At 51.6% G+C, this 26,959-nt stretch overlaps 1 protein-coding gene across 1 annotated transcript; it reads left to right on the top strand.

Moving 5' to 3' along the window:
• The first annotated feature begins 789 nt into the window (after positions 1-789).
• On the top strand, positions 790-26,959 carry aatf (apoptosis antagonizing transcription factor). The gene is made up of 12 exons (XM_023822922.2): positions 790-1,026; positions 3,023-3,187; positions 3,966-4,394; positions 4,488-4,625; positions 10,479-10,590; positions 10,784-10,976; positions 11,620-11,790; positions 12,628-12,705; positions 17,551-17,618; positions 17,697-17,777; positions 19,475-19,546; positions 26,426-26,959. The coding sequence occupies exons 1-12, from the start codon at positions 942-944 to the stop codon at positions 26,487-26,489; spliced, it is 1,656 nt and encodes a 551-aa protein (XP_023678690.1). The 5' UTR covers positions 790-941; the 3' UTR covers positions 26,490-26,959.

Raw genomic sequence — 26,959 nt, 5'->3', positions numbered from 1 at the left:
CAGCAGTAAGGAAAGCAAACGAGCATGGAGGCTTCCTCGTTATGTGTCTCCCAGCATGACCGAAGCTCTCACAGGCGTCTCTCTGAATGCACCAACACACCGGTGCAGATTCTTAGTTCCCTGCAAGTCAAGGAAGCGCCAGCATCTATATAAAGAATATAAATAAAATGAAACTGGCACGAAGCATTGTGAATGCGCGTTAACTTTACTTGACTTTTTTTTCTTTATTTAATCGATTTAAATTACGAAATGAAAAATGGTATAATGCGCCATATTGATTTGTTTTTTCAAAGAAGTGTAAAAATTATTCAAAGGCGCGAAAGGGCAGAGCAAAGCGGGCACCCGGGTGCGGTGCATTTCCAGGGGGAAAAGCCGTTATCTCATTGCGCTGTGTGGTTTAGTTTGAACAAGCCCACTGGTCCCTCCACAGCGCCCAGCGCATAATCCCCTATGAATTAATCATGGTCCTGAGAGTTAAACAGGCCCGGTGCTGCTTGGGCTTGGCAGGGGGGGGGTGGCTCTCCGGAGCCGTGCGGCTTAACCGCGCAGCTGAATCCATGCACCTCGACCCAGGAGGGCACAACTCTTTAAATTCAAATTCATATTGATTGAATATCGGGTACTGGATTGAGCTGACCTTCTGGAGATGTTAACTATAAATCCTCTTTAAGAGGACTGAATTATTTCAAATTATGTTTTAATATTTTAAATTTAGAATAAAAAAAATAACAGGATACAAAAAATTAGACATATGACAAATTCTTAAAACTGAAATAAAAGACTGCGCACACAAATCCAGTTTATTGAATAAACAAGTAAAGAAATATAAAGCTAAGTTTAAAAAAGCAATTAGCATTTCTTGTAATAACGACCAGTTGAAACGCGCTGGCGATTTTTTATGACGTAATCCGGCGCCGTGTGTCGCGTGTAGCTGAAGGAAAATGGCTGCCCCCATAGCCCAGCAGCTCGAAGATTTGTTAAATCCCTTACCAAAATTCGCGGACCCAGAAGACGACCAGGATGAAGGTAAATTTCGACTTATATTGGTAATTCTACATTAAGCAGAAAAAGGAATGTAAAACTGTCTTTTGCGCTCATTAAATGGCTTTGTTCGCATGATCTTAGGAACACGCGTGGCAGAATGTAGTGCTTGCTAGAGTAAATTACTTGGAGTACTAATGACAGCCTTTCGGATTGAACGCGAGTTATAGTTTCAAAGTTAAATTTATTGGTATTTATGAATGTATAATACAAAACATAAATCGAATGAAGAGTGTAAAAGCGCGTGCGGTTGGTTACTATTCTCATTGGAAAAAACTAACACCGAATCATCCAGGATACATCAAGGTAACAGTGCAATTTGACGGGACTCTTTCACGTGTTATCACCAAAACGATCAAAAAAATTCTCGTATATTGATCAGATGTTTTCGCTGTCATCCCATTCTCAAAAAGGATGAAGGATGCTTTCTTATGGTACTGTCGATTGGACTCTAGACTTTATTTCTTTTGTATAGACTCGCTTTCGGCACTTTTACATCAGATCTATACAGGGATTCATATTTGACAAAGAATATATCGTTTTGCCTGTTGTTTTCTATACAACTCGTCATGTTAAATTTGGAGTGGGGGGCTCTTTTCCACGTCTGTCATTTACATACTATTTTTAAATAAGATATAGAATATTTATTTCCGTGGAGGCAATTAGTGGAACGAATACCGGCGCTCCTGCCCGAAAGATTAGGATGGCAGCACAGAAGAAACCGCACATACAAGCGGGGGAAAGGGGCTTAAAACATGATTCTAATAGCGGATCCACCATTTCCGTAATGGCTTTAAATCGCTTGTTGAAAATCGTTACTGGTTTTTTGCTTGGCGAAACCTTGTTGATCCTCCGATGGGTAGCTGCCCTCTTCGTGGAGCTTGCGGTGGGACCGACCCGGTAAGTGAGGTGAGGAGTGCAGCTGAGAGAAGTGGCGAAGATGCCGCCTTATGGCGACCACCAGCCTTATGACGATTTTCGAGGGTTTTCGGAGCGACTGTGTGTGATTACATGTGTTTGGAATGCACAATTCCCGCATTTATTTTGTTTTTCTACTACGATAAACGAGATTTGAAAACTGCTTTGATAATACGAGATCATATGCTGAATTTGTTTATTTTTTTTATGTTGTTCAAATTTTGAACATGCGCTATTGCGCGTCTTATCTACATATAATTCTTCCCCTGGAGACAGTTGTAATACACCTGAATTAATAATAATTTTATTTGTTAAATATTTTAAAAACAGGTTAAATACTCATAATGGGTTTATTTTCTTAAGGTATCTAGGAGGCTTCTAGTCGGTTCACGAGCTTATATCATGCCAGTGGTGTAATCATAAGGAAGGACTTAGTGTTTTCATTATTATTTATTACCATGTTGAACCATACTTAGGTACTTGCAATGCCCATTTTCTAACCATAAAGTAGGAAACCTGACAGGAATGTTATGTTTATACAAATGAAATAGCAGCTTGCATTTGATTTGTTTTCAAAAGAGGTGGTGGATCATCGTAAATGCCATGAATTTGTTGTCTAACAATTAATGTCTTGATGTGTTCGTCTGGGGACTGCGCATGTGTATTTTTGGAGCAAAGCGGTCATTCTTTACCTTATTTAATTTTTAATCTTTTTTTGAAAGGCGGTAGAAGAACGAGAATGATATAGAGCTATTACTGATGGAGTCGTTTGATAAAAATGGATATACAAACGCATAAATAATGCCACAGTAGACCTTAAATAATTAACTTTAAAAAGTAATATAAAATGTATTACGCCAGTGGTTCCATTTGTGAGGTACTTGAACAGGAAAACCCAAGATTCAATATTTGAATCCATTCATTATTTACTGGCTTATGCCTCAGCCCATGATCCTGCTTCATACATTTGTCTTAATAGGATTCATTAAGTAACAAATCGCTTTTTGGTAGAGCCTGTGTGTTGCTAAAAGTCACCCCTGGCCTCCATCCCCACACCTTGCAGAGACCCGAGCCAAGGTGATAGAGGCGTTCGACGAGGGAGAAAACGAAGACGAAAGTAGCAGCGGCCTGCGGAAACGAGCTTCCGCCCCGCTGTCCGATACGGACCGGCGGTACCGGGGCAGGGTGACGTCGCGTAGGAAGCTGCAGGAGGAGACTGAATCTTCTGGTAAGTCTTGGGGGGTGGGGTGGGGACAGATAGATTACGGGATGGATGTGTTAACTTGTGTCATGAGTGTATGTTAAATTCCCGTCGCTAGATCAGTGCGGATGGTTAAACGTCAGATGGGAAGACATTATAGAGACTGATGAGGAAAGTGTAAGGAATTGGATCTGGCGAAGAAGTTGCTTTTACAGTAGCAAGCGACCTATTGATCATAAGTGATTGGACATTTGATCTCCACTCAGAACCCATGATCAGCTTGATGGAGGGGTGGGGGGGGGGGCAGACAGATGTCCCATTGTGCTGTAATTGAAGCTCCAGCTGTTTGTTTCTCTGTTACTGTACAGAAAGTGCCTCACGTTGCTGTTAATTAACAAAATCCCCGCTTATCCTAAGAGGGAGATACCTGGATTAAGGCAGAGATTTGCAAGTCAGACTGGAGACATTGCTAATCAATTTTAAACCTATTAGACGATTAATTTACTTTGGTTAGCGAGCATGGTGGCTGCTCGCCCTAATCCCTCCTGCGTTGTCACTCTGGCTGCTGATGAGTGCTGAGTTGACTGTGAAGGTTGGCTGGTCAGACACCTGTGAGCTGCAGGGAGATGAGAGAAGCTTTGCATTTCTCATTTGACCTTGGGACAGTCCCATGTCCATAAAAATTCATTCACACATTGTGGTCCAGATTTCCCGATGTCCTGCCCACTTTTTCTATTGGTTAGTAAAATTAATGATTAGGGAAGGTGTTTTTTTAAAATGGAGTTTTTGCTGTACCTTTTTTTAGGAGATGAAAGTAAGGACGCTGATGAAGACGATGAGAGTGAAGACCTCAGTGATGAGGAGGTGGAGCGGGACTTGGATGAAGAGGATGATGAGAGTGAAGAGGATACCGAGAGCTTTACTGCTTGCACAGCAGAAGCAACCACCATGAAGACCCTGGTGAAGAAGATGAAGGAGACGGACATTACCTTCCCCGCTGATGTAGACTTCCGCAAGCTAACCGAAGGTATGGATGATGCTGGGGACAGTGAGGAGGATGAGGATGAAGACAAAGAGGATGAAGGGACAGAGGAAGATGAAAGCGAAGAACTGGAAACAGAGGAGGACATGCAAGAGGATGACTTGGATGAGGATGATGGTGCTGTGATGACCTTCTCCACGGCGAAGGTCAGTGAGGAAGTGGAAAAGGGGCAAGCCGTGAAGAATCAGCTTGGTATGTATGTCTGAATTTCACCTCTGCTGCTGAATTTCCAAAAGCTGTATCACTTGAACCTTCATTTCTCCTGTCATGCTTTTGACTCTCCAGCTCTCTGGGACCAGCTTCTAGAAGGACGAATCAAATTGCAGAAGGCTCTGTTGACAGCCAATCAGCTGCCCCAGTCGCACACTTTCCCAGAGTTCAAGGCCAGAGGTGGAGCAGACTTCACTGACGCACTGAAGAACAGTGAGTAGCCTTTTCCGCCAGCATTTATCCCCATTTTATTTTTATTTTTCCTGTATAATAAAATCAGCCAATCAGAGAAAGCCACCATGGGCGGGGTCTTCTTCACCGCTGCCATCTGTAGCCTGGTAATGTGGCCCTAGATGTGTCCTGCTGATTTCAGGGTGCTGAAGTTTTCTGCCTAAAGATCTCGAGTTAGCCAGCTCACAAACCCGAAAGCTTGGTTATTTTTAACATTTAGCCACGAGACTTATCCTTCCTGTCTTCTGGGTTTGGTGCCTAACTATAAAACCCAGAATGATATATCCACTCAGCGAGGGTGTATGGTATGAATAATTAGTGTTGCTCTGTAAGATGGGGACACTTTGCTCGTGCCGGAGCCGCTCGCGGGCCGCCGTCACCCTGCCGTGTCCGTAGGCTGGACTTTTCCCTGCTTTATTTTTAAACGCTCTTTCCAATTAAAGCGGCCTTGTGAGAGGGCAGCCAGGCAGCACTGTTATTCGATTCCATTAAAATGAATGAAGCGATGGCATGTGACAATGCAGTTAACAGGAATTAAAACCGGGGGCAAGATGACAGATTACAGGCGAAATTGAGTGCTGTGTGTGCAGGCGTGTGTGTGTGCGGGCGTGTGTGTGTGCGGGCGTGTGTGTGTGCGGGCGTTTGTGTGTGCGGTGCGGGGAATCCACCTATCCGCCTTTCTCCCTCATTCTCTCTCTGTCTCTCACACACACACGCACACACACACAAAACCCCCAGGTGTTTAGGTGGGTGTCCAGATTATCAAGTCCGATTTCCCCCATCTTTCGAAATGCTTCCGAAGCCCGGCTTGAGGAATTGTTTTACATGCCTGTGTCCAGGAGGGGAGCGTCATCGTTAATTTGTTGCTATACCCTGCCGACACCCTCAATGAATCTGCCACATGACTTTTAAAATTGTTTATATAGTGTGTTGTTTATCCGAAACCTGTTTATCTTCAGTACCTCCTTCAATGGTACAACAGCAGGTTCCCTCTTTCCAGTGGATCTGAGCCTGTAAAAACTTTTGGTCATTACTCAAACTTAACCACTATATTAGCAGTTTTACCCCGAACCCTCCCCCACCCCACCCCCCCACCCTTGCACAAAGTAGCCAAGCATTTAATTAGAAACAAAGACTGGGAATAATTAATTGGGCTGAAATTCCTTTTCATTTTATTTTATTTTACCTCTGCCAAATATTTTAATGGAGTGCATTAGTTAAGAGAATTACTGGGGATGTAATTCATTTAAGTTTCAGGACTGGGTGGAGCATGACAGATGGATGGTGCCGGGTTCGCCGGTGCCGTTCTCTTGCGGAGGCGGAGCTGACCGCCACGTTGGCGGGGGCTTGCAGCGAGCGTGCGGCTTTCGTAAGAGTCCGTGGGTTTGAACGGCCGTGGTACCGTCCCCCTCTGAGTGCGTGAGAGATCCATCAGTCTGTGCGCTGTGCCTGCCTCTCCGGTACGAGATCAAATGCCATCCCACTCCGAACAGGAACAGAGTAGTGAGCTCAGAACCAGCCCACTCTAAGCTGCAGAACCCACACGTACAGACAGGGGGCAGGAATCAAACCCCCCAACTCCTTAGCTCTAAGGCGACCATTCAGCTAGCGCGGCATGATTATTAATTATTTAATATTAATTAATAGTAAAAGTAACTTGTAAGTTTTTAAAAAAAAAAAATAATCATATCTCTCTATTTAATTTTAATGCGTTCAAATTGTTTTGACATTCGCAGTAGGCCAAAGTCATGTGTGCCTTTCAAGGTGCAGTTGCCCAGGTCATCCACTGTGAGGCGCTGTCCGCCACGGTGTGTTATTTGCATAGGAGCAATCAGCGGGGTGTCGTAATTACCCCCAAAGGTCAGACCTCTCCTTAAGGCCCGGATTTGAGCCGCTAAACAGCAACAGTAACTCAGTGAGACCAGCTTCTTCCCAGATAGAAATCTGCATGTAATGCCCCCCCGCCCCCCCCCCCCCCCTCACTGTGTTGATGCCAATTAGCGGCCTTGGGGCAGGGTGGGAGTTCGCCTGTAGCTGGATCACATCTGGATGCAGATGCTTTCTGCGTGTGGATTAGCTGTGGAGTGGCTCTGTAAGATGCCCCCACAGTGTTATGGGGGCGCGAAAACAGCAACAATCGGTGGCCACCCTGATTACTGCTTGTTCATCTCTGCCCCTGCAAGGCCGTGAGGAGTCCGTGACTGCAGGCGTTTTTCTGGGGGTAGGTAAAATTAGCCCATGGGGTGGGTGGTATCATTACGCAAGGTCGGAGGGGGGGGTCTGAGGTAATTTTCCCGGTGGTTCCCCGTTAATCGTGCCGAATCCCAGGGGCCGTTGTCCCTGATGACCGTGACCCGCCTAAGCCCCCCGCCTTCGGAAATTGCACAGTGATACCGACTCTGTCAGTCGGCGCTGAACGGTCAGCGTTCAGGTGCGTTTGAGGGCTTGTTCCTCTTACGGGACAGAGCCGGTTTAAATGTGATGCGTCTGAGCTGCTGAAGGGTTAATATCGCCGCCCCCCCCCCCTACCCCCCCATCTGAAATACCTTGGGCCCCAGCCGCTGCAATGGCTGCCTCCAGGAGTCGCCAGTTCTGCTTGATGATTTACCGCAGAATTGCTTATAAATTGAAGCGGGGAATGTTTTGCAGACCTGGCAGCTTTCAAGCTGCTCTCCCATTTGTCAGTCGGGGTTTCCTTTTGTGTATAGCGCCGGAATTAATTAGCCTCTGCTGCCAGAGAGCTTTACGGCAATAATTTATGTTAGATGGAATTTCTTGGAAAAAGGCCATTTTGTACCTTGACTGTATCGCTATAATTTTTTTGAAACTGTTTTTGAAAAGCATAACCCCCTTTATCTTTAGTGTGTCTTACCGCTGTGGCGGTGGTACCTTCTGGTAACTGTGTTTGTCCCTGAGACACTGTCTCTGCCCTGGTGTGTGTGTGTGTGTGTGTCTCTGTCTGTCCCCTTATCTTGGCACACAGTACTGAAACTATTTTCCTGGTTACTATGCTAATTAGCATCGGTTAGTAGCCATATAGGATGCACCTGAATCTCATTTGCGCACGCGCATGTGTGTGTGATCCCTGTTTTTCAGTTTGCTGTCCCACCTTCACCCTGGATCACATTTCCTTCCCCTTTCTCTCGACTCGCTGCTGGTCCCTGGGACATTCCGTCTCATGAGCTCGGGTGTCCATTATGCCTCGCCGTACCGCCGTGCGAAAGGCGAAATGCCGTAACTGCATATTTTTTTATCAGATTCAAATTTGAGTTATGACCAGAATCAGGCCTCTCAGGCTCTCTTATACAACTCATAAGAAAATACTCTTGTTCAGCTATGCTCAGTTTGGAAGAAAGTTAAAACCAAGGCAGACTTACTGTATTTGCCTTGGTAGGGCAGCATAGACTCCAGATTTACCCCCTTCGGGACACTGGTACCCGGTTTTAACCCAGACCTAGGTGGGGTACCTTAGAGCAGGGTTTCTCAACCCGGTCCTCGGGGACCACCAGACGGTCCATGTTTTTGCTCTCTCCCAATTCCCTGCCAATTGGGAGAGAGCAAAAACGTGGACCGTCTGGTGGTCCCCGAGGACTGGGTTGAGAAACCTTGCCTTAGAGCATACTCGCTGGTGTAGCTATGTACACACGTACGCACAGAAACTCGCCTGCTTCCAGCCGAAGTCGCTCCGGATCAATAACCGGAGACTTGGTTCTCTACGCGGCATATAGTAACCAGCCCAGCTGTGTATGGGCATCCCTGTGGGCGCCTCCTGCTGGTCTTATTTAGCGGTGCGGTGCCCACTGCTTAAGGATCCTGGCTCCCTCCCCAGGACCCCCCACCCAGCACCGGCCATCCCACCCTTGTTTAGGTCTGATCGCTTGGCCCCTTCCTCTTTAACATCCCCCCCCCCACCCCCCCATGGCTGCCTAGGTCGCCTGCGTCTCCGTAATCACTCACAGTGCTTTGTAATCAATGCCCACAGAAATAGGATTCCTTCGGCCAACGGCAATTAATAAATTTGTGTCCCTATTTTATATATTTATTTATAATTTTTTTTCTCTTCCCTTCCTTACACTGGTGAGCTGGGTTTGAAATTACCAGTGACTGACTTCCCTTCATTTGCATATTTATTGCGGTTGGGGGAAAAAATGTGCGAATGATTGATGTGGAGCCTGCCTGCTGAATCCCAAACAGCACATTATTATGACACGGGGGGGGAGCTACCAGCGTACAGTTGATTAAAGCTGAAGACGGCGAGATCAGGAAGCATTTGCGTGCGTGCCTGTGTGTGTGTGTGTGTGTATGTGTGTGTGTGTGTGTGTGTGTGTGTGTGTGTGTGGCTTTTTCAGCCGGGGATAGTGAAGGAGTGTTTTTAATAGATGCTGACACAGAGTGAGCTAACAAAAGCAAAAAGCCAAGGATTTGCTTGAAAAGATTTAATCAGACGTGTTTGGTGGGATTAATTGGCGGGGGGAGGCGGGAGAGCACGGCGCCGCCGCCGGGCCCCGCATCGGGCCCCGATTGTTTCTGGGGTCACTTCTGTGCCTCCTGTCATTTTGAGCGATAGTTTGGAAATGTCCTCTGAGTGATGCAGAGAAAGCCCCCCCACACACACACACACACTCAAAATTATGAGTGTAGTTTTTGTGGCGATGGGTACATGCTCTGCCCCCCTCCAGCCCAAGTGTGTCCTCTTGCCGGGTTTTTGGGGCGATTCGGGCGGCTTCTGGAGTGATAATTGCTGGAGGGGTGACCATCTTCACCTCATTGGCTCAGATACCCAGTGTTGGTCTGACCCTAAGACTGGGTTCTCCTGTCCCCACCTCCGCCCCCCCCCGGAATGATCCCTGAAACATTGAAGCACATTCTTTGTGAGCCCAAACTCAACGGCAAGATGGTTTGAAAGTCGAAGAGCAAAATGGGTTCATGGCTTGGTCCTGTAGCTGATGTTGGGAAGCGTCTGGCTTTCTTAAAGGCTTAATACTTTAAGCATTCTCACTGCGGCCACATGAGGATTGACGTGTCACCCAATGAGCCTCCATGATTATTCTTGTTTGGGTTCAACGTTATGTTTATAAGACAACGTCGTCATCAGAGCTCAACCCGCACGTGGGCACCGTGTTTTTGACGTACTTCTGCCAGGGTGATTTACGGTGCATGGGGGGCTTAGTGCACCATGGGGGGGGTGGTCCGGGATGGCGGCCCGTGAGCCTGGAGTCGTCCCAATGCCGCCTGCCTCTGCGCATAAAACTTGCTCGGAAGTGAGGGGTGAGGTCGGATTTGCCGGGAGTGCGTGCGCAGCAAATTGGCAGCTACATCAAATTATTCCCGCATTAGCGGTGCGGAGTATAATCCACCGCGGGCCGCCGTCCCTCCCTCGGCGTGTAACTTTTGTCAACGTAAACTGTGGATTTCATGCCCTGTCATTAATCTGTCAGATTACGTTTGGGGTTTGGGAGAATTGTATTTTAATGAAATTCCTCTCCTGGCTTAACAAGAAGAAGCACCCCCCTCCCCCCCCCCTTGGACGCAGGTTTGCCTCTTTGTGCCCCGCTCCCCCTACCCCTGACTCCTTACTGATGAGAGACACCCCCCCCCCCCCCCCCCCCCCACTTTCTAGCCCCCTGGCCCTCTGCTGGCCATGGGTGGTATTACCTCCCCGTGCTGCTCTGTTGCTGTCCGTGGTACTGATGCTGCTCACTTCTGCCAGAGGGAGTTGATCACATGATCTCTGTGCTCTGGTGCTGTCTCCCCCCTGTACTGCTGCTGTGTGCCCTGTGACCCGGCCCCCCCGCACCTCCATGCCTCTTATTCCTCGTCTCCCTGTCTTTCCAGGCCACAAGGCTCTGAAGGCCCTCCAGAGGTCCATCCTGGAACTGCAGGACCACCTCCTGTATCAGAACCCAGAAACCAGACCTGTCGTGTTGGGCAAAGCCGGTCCAAACAGGTTCGCTGAGCCCCAGTAACCCCCCCCCCCCTTCACCTTGGGTACTTGTCTGAACATGCATCCAGCTGAGTTTTAATGTAACAGTTAGATCACCTTCAGGCTTTGTGTGTGTGTGTGTGTGTGTGTGTGTGTGTGTGCGTGTGCGTGTGCGCGCATGTGCGGACTCTCCCTTCACTCTGTATGTTTCACGCAGTGAGGGTGATGAAGTGTGCTCTGAGGAGGGAGAGGAGGATGAAGAGTGGCAGGGACCCCCGAAGCGCAAGCTGGAAATGGCGGACTACCCCGAACTCATGGCGAAGCGATTTGCTGCCTTCAAACCATACCGCAACGGCACTCTGCAGAAGTGGCACGACAAGACCTGCCTCACCATGGGCAAGACCGGCAAGGTACCCCCCCCCCCCCGATTCTCCCTGAAGCGGTAAAGTGCAGATTCGCCGTGGTCAGAATTGGACCCTCTGCCCTGAGCCCACCAAGGCTGTTTAAATCTGGACTTCAAAGTGCGGCCGGGCCCCTGTCTGTTAAAAGGCCTTTGAACACCCCCCCCCCCCAAAACAGGTCTGCGTTCCACATCCCTAAAAAGCTGTTACCAGGCCTTGGAAAACCGGCACTGAAATCAATAGGAAAACCGCAGGCTGGCATTGGGGGAGGGGGGGGACGACCGTGTAAATTTGCATCGAGCCAGTGTGTCTGCCTAATTCGACTTTGATCTTTATTTCCCGGAGCTGGGATTGTGCTCCACCCTCTGGAAGTACAGGCCCGCGAACAGTAGCCTTTCAGCACCGATCTCCGGCGCCTGCGCCCTGTCCTCTGTTAGGTGTCTGCTGCCCCCTAACCCCTGTTCTTCCAGGACGGGCGTCTGCCATGAATCCGGCTCAGAGGCCGAGCCTCTCGGGCCGCAAGTCTGCGGAAACCCGCATGCCGATCTGCTTCTAATGAGTCTCAAGCTGGGCCGCGGTCCATTTCCGGACGTTTTGCTAGCATGTTCCGTGTGTCGACAGTCTCTTCTACCCCCCCCCTCCCACCTTGCAGGGCTTCGGAGCTTTCGACCGGAACATCCTGACGCAGGTGGAGCAGGTCCTGTCCGAACCGGAGCGGCTCATCCGTCGCACCCAGATCAAACGCTCGGAGTACCGTGTGCTGGGGGGGCCGTCCTCCGCCTCGCCTGGCCCCGCCCCGGGGGGGGCCACCACGGAGGGCGAGGTAAGACTAGGGGGGAGTTAGGAGGGCCGGGGGGGGGGGGGGGAGCTGGTTTAACTGAAGCCCCGATCCACAGTCGGTGTTGTTGCGTAGCAGAGACACGTGCACCAGGTTCTGCGGAGATTTGGACTTGGGGAGAGTCAGACAAGATCATAGAAGAAGATAGAAGACGTGGGTTCTTGTGAAATAATGGCTGAGCCGAGTTCTTACGAGACCCAGGGTGGTAGCTTTGATATAAATGATATTCCGTCATCCAGCAGCAGTGGCGCTGTTTGCTGACCCCGGATTGCTGTCAGCTGCACCCCGTCTACATAACACTGCTGTTACGGCCCCCCCGCACCCCCATGCTGCGAGCTACATTCATTACTGTGTGGAGCAGGGGTATTAAGATCCGGTCTGCATTAACAGAGTAGTGCTGTATCTTAATTGAATCTACCCCCGGAGTGTAGCATCTGGGTTATGTTTACCTGAAATATCAGCAGCCCAACACCGGAACATGGCCACACTGATAAAACACTGGTTTATTCATCCTAACCCTAATCCTGGCTCCCCTAATGTAATTTGTTCCCTGGTGAATGTGTCTTCCTGATGCCAATTCGCGATTGAGTGCGCAGATGGGGCATCTAAAACAGCAACATTTGCAGGTTGGGTAATACATTATGAACCTGGTGGGTATTCCCCCCCCCCCCCGCCTCATGTCAGTTCTGAGTGGCTCCCTGGTGCATTTGTCTTCTGTGGGACGTGATTCCGGAGGGCGGGGGGGGGGTCACCGAACTGTCTGTCTCTGTAGTGGGTCTTCAAACTTGGTCACATCCCCTCCCCTTCTCCCTCTTCCTCCAGGAGTTGGCTTTGAAGGCCAACGCGCATCTCAAAGACCTAGATCAGGAAATCTTCGACGACGACGATTTCTATCACCAGGTACGTGCTCTCTCCAGCGCGGCCTTGTAAGGGTCCGCTGTTAAGTGTTGAGCGTCTGGATTTGGAGGGGAGCCCCTCGAGATCGTGGCATGACTCCATGTTGGGACCCCTGCCGGTTCTGAGGCGGCCGAGATAAGGAGCTTCAGAGACTCAGATCTGGAGGTCATGCATCTGCTGAACTCTGGTTGGACCTTTCGCCTGTCTGTCGGCCTCGTTGTCTGGGGTTCATGGCCCGTCTTGACAGGAGGGTGGCAGGACCAGGGAGTTTCGAGTTGTGCCATGTGCTCTGCTTCTGTGTTGTCCAGGTGGGGGTCCAAACTTGGGATTCTTTGTTCCTCTGCTGAGGCAGTTACTGGGGCCATAACATTGCAGTGTTTTATTCAAGATTCAAGAGATTTATTTGTCACATACATACAACATGCAGTGAAATGTATCTCTTATGTGGCTGTGTAAAAATAGGAGAGAAAAAATGTAAGAAGTAAAGTCGGAGTAAAAAAGAGAAATTACAATTTATAAATACTATGTAAGGAACAAAATATATAATCTAAAATATACAGTGCAGATATAAAATCTAATTTTATGTCAATACATCAGTATTAAAATATCATGCTTCAAGGCTGGGGAAGTGCATAGATGTGTATCTATGTATATTGACAGTACTGTCAATATTTGCAAAAAATGTGGGCCCCATATCCCTGTGCGATTGGCTGTCCGTGACGCAGGCTGTATAAAAGGTTCGTTTTGCTTTAGGCAGTAACTTCTTTAGGGGTGAGATCCAGCCGTCTGCTGAGCTTTGTGACGCTGTCCTGACCGAATGTGCTGCATCTTAACGCAAAGCGGCAGATCCATAGCGCAACGTACCACTGGTGTAACATCGACCCTCCGTTTCAGGGGTTCTCAGAGCGCGGCCAGTGGTCCGGATGCGAACGGAACCGCACGTTAATCCGGACCCTACCGATAGTGCATCTTATGAATCAATATGGTTATTGTGAAAAGGCTTAATGTGGTTTGAAGCACAAACACAGAGGAGGGTTCTGTTGGGTGTGTGTGTCTGTGTGTGCGGCTGCGGCTTGCGTTCCGCCCCGGTCCACGGAGCAGATGCTTGGAGCTCTGCCTGTGCAAGCAGAGGGGAGGGGGTTAATTGGGGTAGAAGTGGGGGTTAATTTAAATTAAAACTTCAACTAATGGAGGTCAGGGAAGTGTCTGCAAACACCTGATTAAAACAAATGGTCCTGCCAGTCAAAACTTTATCTTGGTCACCAACTCCCCCTCCCACCCCCAGATGAGGAGGAGAAGGAGATATGGGGGAGGAGTAATAGGGGACACTTGTTAGTGGCGTGTCTTCAGGTACGAACTAGAGATGTTGTGCCTTCATTTTTTTTTTTGGGGGGGGGGGGGGATCGGTGGTACTACCCTCTTGTGTGTCTCCTTCCTGGTGCGAGTGGTGACTTCCAACATCTGGCTCCCCTCCCCGCCAGGAGAGTGGGACTGCCCCCCCCGCCATGGCTAAATATGGCACGCTCCTACCTCATGCTCCCTAATCACTTAGCCACTGTCTGGCAGGCGGTGAGGGCCTGGTGCAGGCCCCTCGTCGTGCATCACTCCAGACATCTGCCGAGCCGGCAGGCATTTGCGAGTCCCCCCAGCCCCCCCCCCCCAGCGGTGTATGTTCCCTGAAAGGTGTTGATCTGTGAAGATTACTTTAATCATATGCCAGTATTACACGCCTCATTCTAAGACAATTCCTAACTCCTCCGACCAGTAAGGTTCCCTCCCCAAGGAATGGAATTCCGGGATCCTTGGGTCAGATCAGGTCTGCACAGCACCGACTAGGGACACCTGTTCAGTTGGCGCTTCTGACCCCTGCTGGGGAGACCGTGGAACTGCGGCCCCTCTCCCCTCCAGTGCACGCCCTTCACTTTTACCCTAATTCTCTTATGATAAATAGCATCGTAGCAGTCAAATTGGTTTTCACGTGCAGCAGATGCTGTGAGCGGCTTGTTATTGTAACCGTGGCGATCGCTGACACAGGAGTAGGTAATGGCAATGATGTCAGGACGTGCTCCAGCCTCAGCTCGCTTATGTCTGCAGCCTCTTGTGACCGGTGCAGTGCAGGTCGCATCCGGGGGGGAGGATGCAGTGCAGGGTATGAGGCCGAGGCGGCCATGTTGATGTTGACCCTAGCGGTTCCTGTTATGAAGCAGGGCCTGAACATTTATGGATTTTTTGAGAAAAGATGGTAATAAAAACAAATTAGCTTTCATGGTATATTTTCCTTTGAGGAACCTTATGGTATGGCCCAAATAGGCCAATGACAGGCTCGTTGGTCTGTCTGTGCACGTGTGTGTTTGTGTGTTTCTATCCCTCTGTGTGTGTGTGTGTGTGTGTGTGTGTGTGTGTGTGTGTGTGTGTTTCTGTCCCTGTGTGTGTGTGTGTGTGTGTTTCTGTCCCTGTGTGTGTGTGTGTGTGTTTCTGTCCCTGTGTGTGTGTGTGTGTGTTTCTGTCCCTGTGTGTGTGTGTGTGTGTTTCTGTCCCTGTGTGTGTGTGTGTTTCTGTTTCTGTCCCTGTGTGTGTGTGTGTTTCTGTTTCTGTCCCTGTGTGTGTGTGTGTGTGTGTGTGTTTCTGTCCCTGTGTGTGTGTGTGTGTGTGTGTTTCTGTCCCTGTGTGTGTTTCTGTTTCTGTCCCTGTGTGTGTTTCTGTTTCTGTCCCTGTGTGTGTGTGTTTCTGTCCCTGTGTGTGTGTGTGTGTGTGTGTGTGTGTTTCTATCCCTCTGTGTGTGTGTGTGTGTGTGTGTGTGTGTTTCTGTCCCTGTGTGTGTGTGTGTGTGTGTGTTTCTGTCCCTGTGTGTGTGTGTGTGTGTGTGTTTCTGTCCCTGTGTGTGTTTCTGTTTCTGTCCCTGTGTGTGTTTCTGTTTCTGTCCCTGTGTGTGTGTGTTTCTGTCCCGTGTGTGTGTGTGTGTGTGTCTGTGTGTGTGTGTGTGTGTGCGTGTGTGTGTGTGTCTGTGTGTGTGCGTGTGTGTGTGTGTACGCCCCCCTGCCCGCCTGCGCGTGTGTCGCTGTACCAGCAGCCCCGTCGATCCCGGCTTCCTGGGAATCTGTTTATTGTGCCCGTGGCCCCCGGCAGCCCTGTTTACGGCGCGGGCGGCTCGCCGCCTTTACAAGCTCGCAGATGTGTGTACTGGCGGATTTGCGGCTTGTATTTAGCTGGCAGGAGTGACTGTGATGAAGTAGCTGAGATAAAGTGATAGATTGGCTGGCGGTGCGATGATTTGGGGAGCGGGTCAGATAAACGCAGGCGGAGAAGGCGCGCTCTGTTCTGCTGATAATGAACTTGTCGCGCTGTGGCTGCATTAGACTTCAGACCCGTGGAAATTACAGGGTGTGTGGGGAGGGCGGTGTGTGGGGGGGGGGGGTGTTTTGGGGGGGGTTACGTGGGTGGAATTAGAGGTGGTGGAGCGGTGGCCTGGTTTGTTGGCTTTGTGAGGCTCTGCGGATGGATGGGTTTTAGGGGGGGGGCGGGGGGGGGGGGGAGTCTGATGTGATTTCAGATTGTCCCCCCGGCATGCGCTAGTTGGAGGACATGCCGGCGTCCTGCAGAATCAGCACCTCCCTCGAAAATGGCCCGAGCGGGTTTTTAAATGTTACTCTTCAGAAGCTTCCGGAATGCTTCCTGTTAACACGGCTGGTACGGCTTAATTTAATTCCTGAACAGGCTGGCTGTGTGAAAGGGCGACAGGCAGACTAGCGCTCTCTGTGATTTATTATAAGATGCACTGTAACTTCTAATAGGTGGGAAAGTGCTGTCTAATCTCTGCTTTTTTCATATTCATAGAAATAAACAGCCCTGCACATCATGCACAAAGGAGATCGGGCTTAATCAGCACCTCCCATCGACGTGTGCCCCCCCCCGCCCTGATCCGCACGCTGATAGGGCCACTAATCCCCGTCCGTGTCACTTATTTGTCATCGGAGTCGTTTGTGTGCCGGGAGATGCAGAGAGGGGACGATTATGCCAGATCTTTCCAGGTGGTGCCTGGGGGGGGGGGCACCCGGGTGCCACACCTGGGACAGCGGGTGTCCGTCTCCTTTCACAGCAGGGGCCAGGGGCCTCACAAAGAGTAACTGACGTGCCAGTCTAGGACAGGTGTCTGCGGCATGGTTCTGGCACGCCTCGGGGCCCCCCACGGGGCCTCCAGCAGGCTCGGCGTCCCCCCCCCGCCCTCGTACCCGCAGCGGAGCGCGCGTCCAGACCCGTCCCACTGCTCTGTGTTTTCACGGGTCATATAAGCGCCAGATTGACTTCGGCACAGGCTGCCTCCTTAACTGCGCCGTCCAAAACGCTGACCCCTGCTGGTCGTACAAGGCTCTGCTGATATTTGGCTAACCAGTGTGTTTACTGGTTAGAGGGCAGCATGGAGGGCGCGCTTCTGCAAGCTGAGCTTTGAAGGTCACTTTGATTCGGAGAAATATTCTGTTCCATCTCTGAGCAAAATGTCAGTTATGTCCAAAAGCTACTCACATCCAAAGCAGGAACATAAAGAGGGGCGGGGCTACAGGGCCACTGGTTACAGCCGAGAGCTGATTGACCCTCAGAGTGCCCTCTCCCCTGTCACTCACTGATTCAAGACATATCATTGGCTAATGACAAGGTTACCCCCTCAGTATGAATTATGGCTCTTTTTATACCCCCACCTTAAAAACAATCTTAGAATTGCCCCTGATCCTAAGATCCCACTATGAAGGATTTCTCTTGGTTGGAAGGGTAGATTTATTTCATCGGACCCATGTTGGGTGTGGTTTTGGTTGCGGCTCTGGTCTAACTGACACGTTCTCCGTTCCACCACAGCTTCTGAGAGAGCTAATCGACCGCAAGACGAACGCAGCCGACCCCAATGACCAGGTGGCCATGGGCAGGTGAGGCCCACACGGGAGGGGGGGGGGGGGGTGGTCGCGAGTTCCACTTTTATTTCTCACCATGTCTCCTTCACATAGGCAGTGGCTGGCGATCCAGAAACTACGCAGCAAGATTAAAAAGAAGGTGGACACCAAGGCCAGCAAGGGCCGCAAGATCAGGTCAGTGACCCGGACCTCCAGCGCCTGCACCTCTCAGCCCTGAAGTCCATGTCATGCTACTCTATTCCGGTTTCTCCTTCTCCTGAATAATTTTGGTCAATTTGTGATCTACAGGTGAATACACAGGATAACAGACAGCAGACTTATTTATCCACTGTGATTATCTGTGTGTTTGTATGCGTGTTTTGTCTGTCTGTCTGTTTTCAGTAAATCCCTTCTCCAAATTAATATTTAAACTGCCTTGCAGGCGGTGGCCAACTCTTGGTGTAAATGATAGTCGATTAATCTAAGCTCTTTAATTGATCCCTGGTAACCTTTCCGTGCTGAATTTTGCCCACACGCCTGCCACATCGTGGGTCTGAAATGGACTTTGGCTTTCAGTTAATTATCTCTAAACTCCGTGAGGGAGATGCTGTGTTGGGACCCCCCCCACTGTGGATGTGACCCCCCCCACTCCTCATAACCATCCTATTTTTTGTTTGGCTACCTTTCACCTCCACCTCTGTGGCGACCCCAGCCCCTTGGAACAAACGCAGGTCCCCTTTATCTGCAGCGGGTGGGGGAAGGGCTTTCGGGGGGGCGGGGGGGGGAGTGCAAGCGCTCTCACAAAGCGACGTCTGGCCGATCGATGTCAGAGGATAAATTAGCCATGGAGACAGCTGCTGCTCTGTTGATCTACAAAGCCTGTAATTGTTAGCTATCAATATTATGATCTGACATGTCACACAAGGGGAGATACTCACGGAGGGGCGGTGGGCTCGCAGACGAGGCCGTCTGATTGGCCGAGGACCACGGATTGGCTTGCCATTGGCTGTTGAACTCGGGGCCCTGTGTTCCTGCTGAACCCCCGTCTGGGATGCCGTGTCTTCTGGGGACCAGAAACCGTTTGGAATGAAACATGAACGGTTGAGCAGAAACTGTTTGGAATGACCACAAATGAGATTCATATTTTCAGTTTTTGTTTATTAAATCAAACGGGGGGTCATTTTTATGAATAACGGGGTTTTGTGGACGAAATGAGCGGGACGTCTTTAACCTGGCTGTCGCGGCTCAAACGCCGGGGATGCGCTCGGACTGTAGCTTTATTATGGGGCTGAGCAGAGGCTTTTATTTTGATGGGAAGAGAGGCTTTTATTTTGATGGGAAGAGAGGCTTTTATTTTGATGGGAAGTCACGGCGTGAAAGTGGCATTTGGCGGGAAGTGACAGTGGAGAGGATGAGTGAGGGCTGAGCCGCGCGGCTGTCAGGAGGATCCGCGAGGAGCTAATGTTCTCCGTGGGAGCCGCCGCCGCCAGGCCCGGTTCCCCATGCCGCACGTGAACGCCGCTCGCACTTAATTATCTGTCCTTATCCCGGGAAAACAGGGCTGCAAGATCGTTTAATTTTGGCTGATTTGCCGCGTGGGATCTGTGGGGTGCGTCCTGAAGATTTTCCCCTCAGCGTTGGGTTCTAGGTTCGACCGTCAGCGGCACCAAATGTTTTATGGGTAGTTTTGTTGTGGAAATGTGATGTGTGTTGGGGGGGGACTAGGTGGACAACGTGCCTTTGGAAAGATGTGATATAGAGGTATGTGATTACCTGCTGAGGGGAGGGGGGGGGATCTCAGTGAGGTATAAAACCCCTAGTTAGGTCTCTCTTCTGGTTCTTCCCTGGGGGGTAAGGGGAGCCCCCTATTGACGGTCTCCTCTCTGCTGCAGGTTCCATGTTCACAGCAAGCTGGTGAATTTCATGGCCCCCATCGACCACAGCTCCATGAACGACGATGCACGGTAAGTGGCCAATTTGGCGACCGCCCCCCCCCCCTCCCCCAATTGAATCCCTGTCCATCATGGGTGTCATTGAGCTGCTGTTAGCCCCCCCCCCACTGGAGCACTGGTGTACCCTATTCAACCATATCTGCTGTGGGCACTAATCTGTCCGAAAATACCCCCCCCCCCCCAGTCGCCGCCATACCTCCCCCAAATACACACAGAGCCTTTGGGCCTGTAAAATTTAGGGAAACACATTGCTCTCCATTGCTGTACCGCCCCCCCCCCCCCACGTCCATTAATCCATCTCATGCCAGAGATAAAAGACGAGCAAATCAACCCCCCCCCCCCCCCATCCCCCACAGTGCGGATGCCTTAATTGATCTCCACATGGTGGTGATGTGGTGATGTTTCACTGGCAGACGCCATGCTTTTCAGGGGGGGATGCCCCGCGTGTGCCGCGCTTTATCAAGGAGGGGTGGTGCACATCCTCCCCACGACCCTCACCCCTGCCCCCCCCCGCCACGCGCTCTCCTGACGGCCAGCGACAAGCTAGAGCTTTGCCGTCTAGCCTGTGAAAAATTAGCCGTCCGGCAGGAAGTTCCATCGCAAACATGATCTATCGAATACAAATCAGGCCTATAATATATTCATAAATCACGGCTCTTGGCAGGTGCATTTAATTCAGTTTGATTAATAGTGACGGACCGGAGCAGGTGGGTTCTGAGGCACCCGCTCCCCTTTTGGCGGCCCGTTCTGATCCTTTTTGGGGCCCGCTGAACAAAGGGGGCGAGCGTTTGAAGCCAATCGCCCTCCCCCACTCCCCGAATGCGCAGGCAGGCCAAAGAGGGCAGCAGAAGAGGCCGATGGGGGAGATTCGGGGCAGCTGTGGATGTGGAGCCCAAACTGGCAGGATGCTTCAGTGTAAATAAGCACATGTCATGTATTTGGGGAAACGACGTCCTTCTGTCTTGTTTTCTGTCCGTCTGTCCATCCATCCAACCCTGCTCTGCATGCGTCCAGGACCGGTCTGACAAATCTACATTCGGCGACGACTTCTTACAGTTATCAAAAGTACTCTGTCCACTCCACTTCCGGCGGGTGGGCTGGGCCGGCCGATGCATCTGAGGCATTCGGGTTTCCACGGCAATCTGTGTAGGCTGGGGGGGGGGGGGCGGAAAGGTTGTCCACTGTCTCACTGTCCTGCTGTCTTCTCAGTATTGTACGCCCCCGTTATGATGTCTTCACTGCATATCAGAGGCCCTTGCTACAAACGCTGGTCCACCCTGTCCCCCCCCTTGCTGGATCGTCCTGTGTGGCCCTTCACTCGGGCCCCTTCCGGGACGTGCTTTTAGCCGGGGAGCCACCTCACATACATCATCATTAGGGAAGCGACCCAGGGCCTGTGAGCGGCCAGCGCCTCCTACTGCCGCGACGCTAAGGACAACAGAGGCTCTCTGATGGGCAAACCGACTGCTCCAAATGTGCCGGAATTACTCGGTGTATGTGTGTGTGTGTGTGTGTGTGTGTCTCTGTCCCAGGGGGAGTTCAGATACAAGGGTGACTTTGCGGGACCAGTGTAGACCGGCTGGAAGGATTAGGGGAGGTGGGGGTGAGTTTAAGGGACGGGATGATTTATTTAAGTGGGCAGCAGCGGCAGCCCACGCGATGCCGGCTTGATGGAGATGGAGCGTCCTCGGTGTCCTTGCCGCCGAGAGCCGGGCTCCTCGCGGGTCAGTCCTGGAGGGACGGGATGCCCGTGTTCCGGGTTCGGGTAACCCCAAAGCATTGTGGGAACTCCAAGGCACGCAGTTAGCAGAACTCTGCTTCCTTCCTGCACAGAATCGCGCCTTATTAGTCCAGACTGTTCTCCTGGGGAAGTGCGGATGCCAAGCCTGAGGTTTGGTGTGTAGCGTGCATGGGGGTGCGCACCGGAGCGTGCCCGTGACCTCCCCCCGCCCCCCCCCCCCCCGAGGACTGGCCCGCCGCTGATTCATTTGCATGTCGGTCGATAAACTACAGTAATAACTTTGATCTATTGCTGCAGCATTACAGTGTCCCCTGACCCGGTGACCTGGGTGCCTGCTGACCTTTGGGTGTGAGGCAGCTGGAAATGACCGCCCCCCCCCCGGCCCTTTATGGCTGCTGACACGGTCAGCTGGGCCCATGAATGTCAATGTTGGTGTGTGCAGGGGTCTGGTGGGGGTGGGGGGGCAGTGCACCCCTGGCCCCCCCCCTTGCTGCCAGGATCATGATGTGTCGGCTGCGTGGCGACGCATTTTCTCATGCATGCAGGAGTGCGTGTGGGGGGGGTCCCACCCCCCCCCCAAATATCTTGCATGGTGCTGTAGGCTCTCGCCCGCCCCCCACCTCCCGTTTAGTATTCCGGTTCCGCGGCCGCTGGTGCTCCGCCGGAATAAGAATGCATGTATTATTTGATAATCAGAGTTTATTGTAATCCTTGACCCTGGGCCCTGCATCTCAAACAGGGATTGAGGATTAGATTCCCCCCCCCCTTCCCCCCCTTCGTCGTTTCTGCCAGGCCACCCCCCTGGGGCAGCGATTCACCCCCCCTCCCTAATGTAATGGGCGGCCAAAGCCCCTGCGATTTATGAAAGCGAGTCGTTGGCCGTCCCACAGCCGTGCCCCCGCATGCTGCCGGCTGCATGCGCACGCACAAGCAGACACATGCGCAGACACATGCGCAGACACAGAGCTGCATAGGGTTCCAGATACACACTGTTTTGTTCATGTTTTAGTCTTTGTGTTATTTTGGGCCGCCCCTGCTCTTCCGTGGGTGAGGTGGGCAATGGCCACACCCTATCGTCTTTCCGTCCTCCTCCGTCTTTTCTGTACCACCATACCCCCCCCCCCCCACAATCGCAGTTAATCGAGTTTCCCTGGTTTATCGCCGGCCAGCCGCCGCTGATGTCCTGACTCTCGTGACCGACGCGAGCACCAGCCTGGGTGTCTGGAGTCACGCTATGCTAACTGCCGAGCCTCGGAACTTTTCCGGATGTTCGTGGAGCTTGGAGGCTCACACCGTGCTAGCTGTGACCTTTTTTAAAAGGTTTACTTTAAGGCATGCTGAAAAAATACAGGCTTCGTCGCAACAGGATCGCATTGGTAGGGTTTCAGCTGGGAAAGTGAGCTACTCATATCGGCAGGCTGGTTGCTCCACCACTGGATCGTTTGCCTTTTAATAAATTCTGTAAGTGCTTAATGAGAGAATGAACTCAGCCCTGGCCGCGCTCCTCCCTCCCATTACCGATATTAATTGCGTTCTAAGAAGTTCGACAAACAGCCGCGTTCGCTGTGGTCCCGGAGTTTGCGCGGCATTGGCACACGGCGGGTGGGCGTGACACAAACAAATAAGCGACAAAAACACGAGAGCGACGTTTCCGGCAAGCGGAAGCACTCATGGAAAACCACGGGTATCTCGGGTGTCTCGCCCCCCCCCCCCCACCACCCCCTCAGTAGCCGTTCTACCGGGCCATTCTCTAGGTGCTATGAACTTCTGGTGCCTTTTGTGAAAACGACAGTGGAACCCCAGAATGACCCTAATTTTGCCCCTCCCCCCTCCAGAGGGCAGCAAACTGAATCAGGAGGTAAATGAAACCATACTACATAAGGATGGAAATAAACTACATTATGGGGGGGGTGATCAGTCGAGCCTAAACACTTTCAGGGAATAGGAGCTCCTGGGATCTGCATCTTGAAGGGGGGGTAACATCCCAAAGATAGAAATGGGGGGTATTAATGGGACAGGATCCTGCTGCCCGGACTCTCTCCTGCCGGGGCTCTCGGGGGTTGCTGCAGCGACAGGTGTACAACACTGCCATCTAGTGCCGCCGGTGAATATTGCCGCTTGTATCACTGAACGGACAGACACAGGCCACTGCACGGCGGGATGGAAGCAGAGGAATCTTAAATCCAGGGATCCCCTCCCTTACACCCCCCCCTTCAGAAAGGCTCGCCGTTGTCTCTCCGTCCCTCAGACGCTCCGTTAGGCCGCCTGTCCCACTTCTGTGTACGTCGAGCCTCATGGTGCCACGGAGGCGTCCATTGGTCGCTGTGCCCCCCCCCCCCCCGCACCTTCCCAAACTTAGGCAGCTGCCATTAGCCCCAAACGAAGTTTTTAATTAAAAGCGGCGCGTGCCCGGAGCGCGCCCATACCCGCGGAATCTGTACGCTTGCCTAATTACCGTGGGCATATGACCTCTGGGCTGTGACTAATACGGAGTGGCGAGGAGCTGAAGTTAATGGGCTTTAGGGGCTGGCCTGCACTTGCAGGGTGTGTCTGATCCAGCCCACTGGCCCGGTTTAAAACGCGGCCGCTCTCCGCTATTCCCGGACTCCCCTCCCCCGATGGACCAATCGTTTGGGGGTGGGGTGGGGGGGGGCAAGGTTAAACCTGCGGGATTAATGAGCTGCCTCCAGCCCAGCCCAGCCCTGCCCACCCCCATCAAACGGGGTGGTAATTATTAATTAGGCCCGCCAAGCCCTCCGCCAGCGCTGGGGAGGATCTGCCTAGGGGGGCCCGCAGCCCAGACCCAGGCCCAGCTGCAGATCAGGATGGATCTCAGTGAGACGCCCCAAGATGGGGAGGTCACCTGAAGACTTGTGGCTTCCAAACTTGCCGCTGGGATGTTTTGCTGTGTTCTTAAATTGTTTTGAGAATTTGCGTTAATATCAAATGTTTATGTCCAGCGAGACTTGCTAGTGTCTGTAAGCACAAAGTGCATTTAGAAGGTTTAATAACCCCTAAACACTTTATCATAGTAGGTAGCCATTAAATGCACATAAATGTGTAGAGTATATATTTGTAGACTGGGTTTCTGTTAAATTACTTTTAGGTTTATTTGATTAGTATGGGACTGACTGAGTTTGGCCAGGTTCTGCTAAGAGTGAGATCAGCCCAGCCCAGCCCACTTGCCATGGGTAACATACAAACCTCCACTGTATCGTTCACCTTTGCCATCTGTTATACTCATGTGGGCTGATTACTAAATTACTTCACTTGAGCGGGTATCTGGTGTTGGGTGATGATGTCTGTGGCATCCAGCAATGCATCCCAGCTGCGTTAAAGGTTGCGCAGAGGGCACCGCTTCTCTTGCTCGAACCTTTGACCACTGCACATATACCCATGGGGGCGTCCGACCTCCCCCTCACCCTTTTACCCTGCCCGTGGCCCCTGTCAGTTATCCCTGCCCCCTCGATACAGAGCACTCCCCCTTCCCCCGACTGAAATAAGTTTCCGACGGCCGGAAAGAGTGGAGGTATTTAGAAATAAATATTCCCTGGTGAAATGATATGCAGCTGCGACCCCCCCCTCGCTTATCTGCCTGGGCTATTGCGCCCGTCTTTATCACGGGCTGACACTTGTGCTGAACTGGTAATCAGGCGGCCCGGCCACCATAAAGGCAGAGCGCATTCTAATCTCAACTGTTGCATATCTAATACTAATTGGAATCTTGCAACTGGGTCACCGTCATTGTTTTTCAAGTACTGTCAAGTCTCGGAAACATACGAAACCGAAATTATACCCTGTGCCGTCCGCCTGATTGAGGCCCCTTTCAGCCGCTGATGTGCTCTCATCTGTCCTATTAAAATATTCAATCTGCCGTCCGCCGGCCTGGAGGACCGTGCCAGGGAGAGCTGATCTCTGAAACCCTGGCCGATTCTGCCCCCCCACCCACCCTGGGCTCCCTGGGGGTCTCCGTTGCTGGCTGTTAAGAAGGGTGGCTTTGTCTGTGATGGGGGGGGGGGTAATTATCTCCTGACAATTTTATTTTTTTTTCCTCCATTCTTGTTTATTTTCCCGATTTCCCCTCGAACGTATCCCTCCCAACGCGATCCGATTAGCACCCCCTGCCCACCTCAATGACCGAAACGGCTAAATCAGACAGATGAACAATCTATATGTTTTGCTTTACCCATCATGGGCGGTCTTAGCTAAATCTGGACTAATGTTCTTGAGGAGCGATGCTTAGCGAGACATCAGATGTGTGTGAAACTGCAGATGAGATACGGGGTAGGCTGGGGGGGGGGGGGGGGGATAGATATGGATTAGCTTTGGCAACTTTATCTGAAATGAACTCTGCGTGTCAGGCAGCCGCGGTCTGGCGGCGTCTGTTTATGGGCGGGTCCAAAGCTGGCCGAGCGGCAGACCCATCGAGTGCGCGGCCTCCCGTTTGCCCGCCGATCCCCGATGTGACTGCTTTGTCACTTTGTCCTCTATTATCTCCGCTGGAGATAGCGAGTCTGATGGCAAATTGCACGGTGCTCCCTCCCTCCCTCGCCGCCGTCCCCCTGCGCGTCTCTATGTAAATGCGCTCGCGTGCCTCGACCCGCACGCCCCCCCCCCCCAGAGCCGCCTGGCCCGGGGGCGACGCCAGCATGCAGCTCGCGACGGCGACGATGACAAACGCGATATGTGGATGGCGCGTTTCCATAGCGCCTCTTATGAAAATGTGCGTGATGGGAGAATGTGCCGGCATGGAAGCGGTCTTCTGCCACGGCGGAAGCGGAAAAAGTTGTGGGTGGGGGATGGGGATAATTATGCAATTTGAAAAATACCTGGAAAACATAGAGGCTTCTCAGGTGTACAGTGTGTTCATGGCAAATGGGCTTTGACCCAAACAATAAGTAGATGTGGAATCCCTGTTACACTGTTAGCGGTTTAAAGACCCTGAAATACCTAAAATAGTTTCTGTTGATGCTCATGACCGAGTCCCAGATAGCTGTAGGCTTCCCCATGTCACCTGTGCTTTTGGTTGTTTTCGTTGAATCGAGGATCCAGATCTGGGGAGTTTTCAGGTGCTCACAGGGCGCCTCTCCTCCCTCCCCTCCTCTTTACCTGCATCTCTTTACTAACCCCCCCCCCCATCTTTTCTGCAGGACGGAACTGTACCGCTCGCTCTTCGGGAAGAACTCCCGCGTTGACGAGGCCCCGCGGGACTGAGGCGCCCCGGCTGAGAGACGTGCGATTGAGCCGAATGGGATTTGTACTGCTGCCCAACACATCGCCTCCTGCTGGACGGACGCGCGTTCAGCACCTTGCGAACCGAACCGGCCTGGATTGCGGAAGCCGAACCCCGACGAGTGCCGCCGGGACTCCACTTGTCCTAGATAAACCCACTCGGCCACCTAATCCCTGCCAGGGGATCGGCATGGTGCTGGACCCTGTAGCCTCAATCAGTGACGGGCAAACTGCAAGTCCTCCTCAATCCCACAAGGCTTTGCTGTCCCATTTCTCTGCTAGCCTGCCATGTCTCTGCTAAAATCCCACTACAGGAAGTGCCTGAGCCCCTCCCAGGAAACAGGAAAGCAACTGGGTGTGCACCCTGAACTTCGTTGACCGATTAGACATTTTTGGTAATATTTTTATTATTAATTCCATACAAAATAAATACAAGGATCGGACAAACATGA

Source organism: Paramormyrops kingsleyae, chromosome 17 (assembly GCF_048594095.1).
Source record: "Paramormyrops kingsleyae isolate MSU_618 chromosome 17, PKINGS_0.4, whole genome shotgun sequence".
Lineage (NCBI taxonomy): Eukaryota > Metazoa > Chordata > Actinopteri > Osteoglossiformes > Mormyridae > Paramormyrops > Paramormyrops kingsleyae.
Note: the sequence above shows the minus strand (reverse complement) of the source record. Positions and strands in the feature narration are given on the sequence as shown.

Coding starts and splice junctions, on each gene's coding strand:
- aatf (XM_023822922.2), top strand. CDS start 942: ATGGCTGCCCCCATAGCCCAGCAGCTCGAAGATTTGTTAAATCCCTTA. Junction 4,626..10,478: donor CACTGACGCACTGAAGAACA/GTGAGTAGCCTT, acceptor CTGTCTTTCCAG/GCCACAAGGCTCTGAAGGCC. Junction 11,791..12,627: donor GGGCCACCACGGAGGGCGAG/GTAAGACTAGGG, acceptor CTCTTCCTCCAG/GAGTTGGCTTTGAAGGCCAA.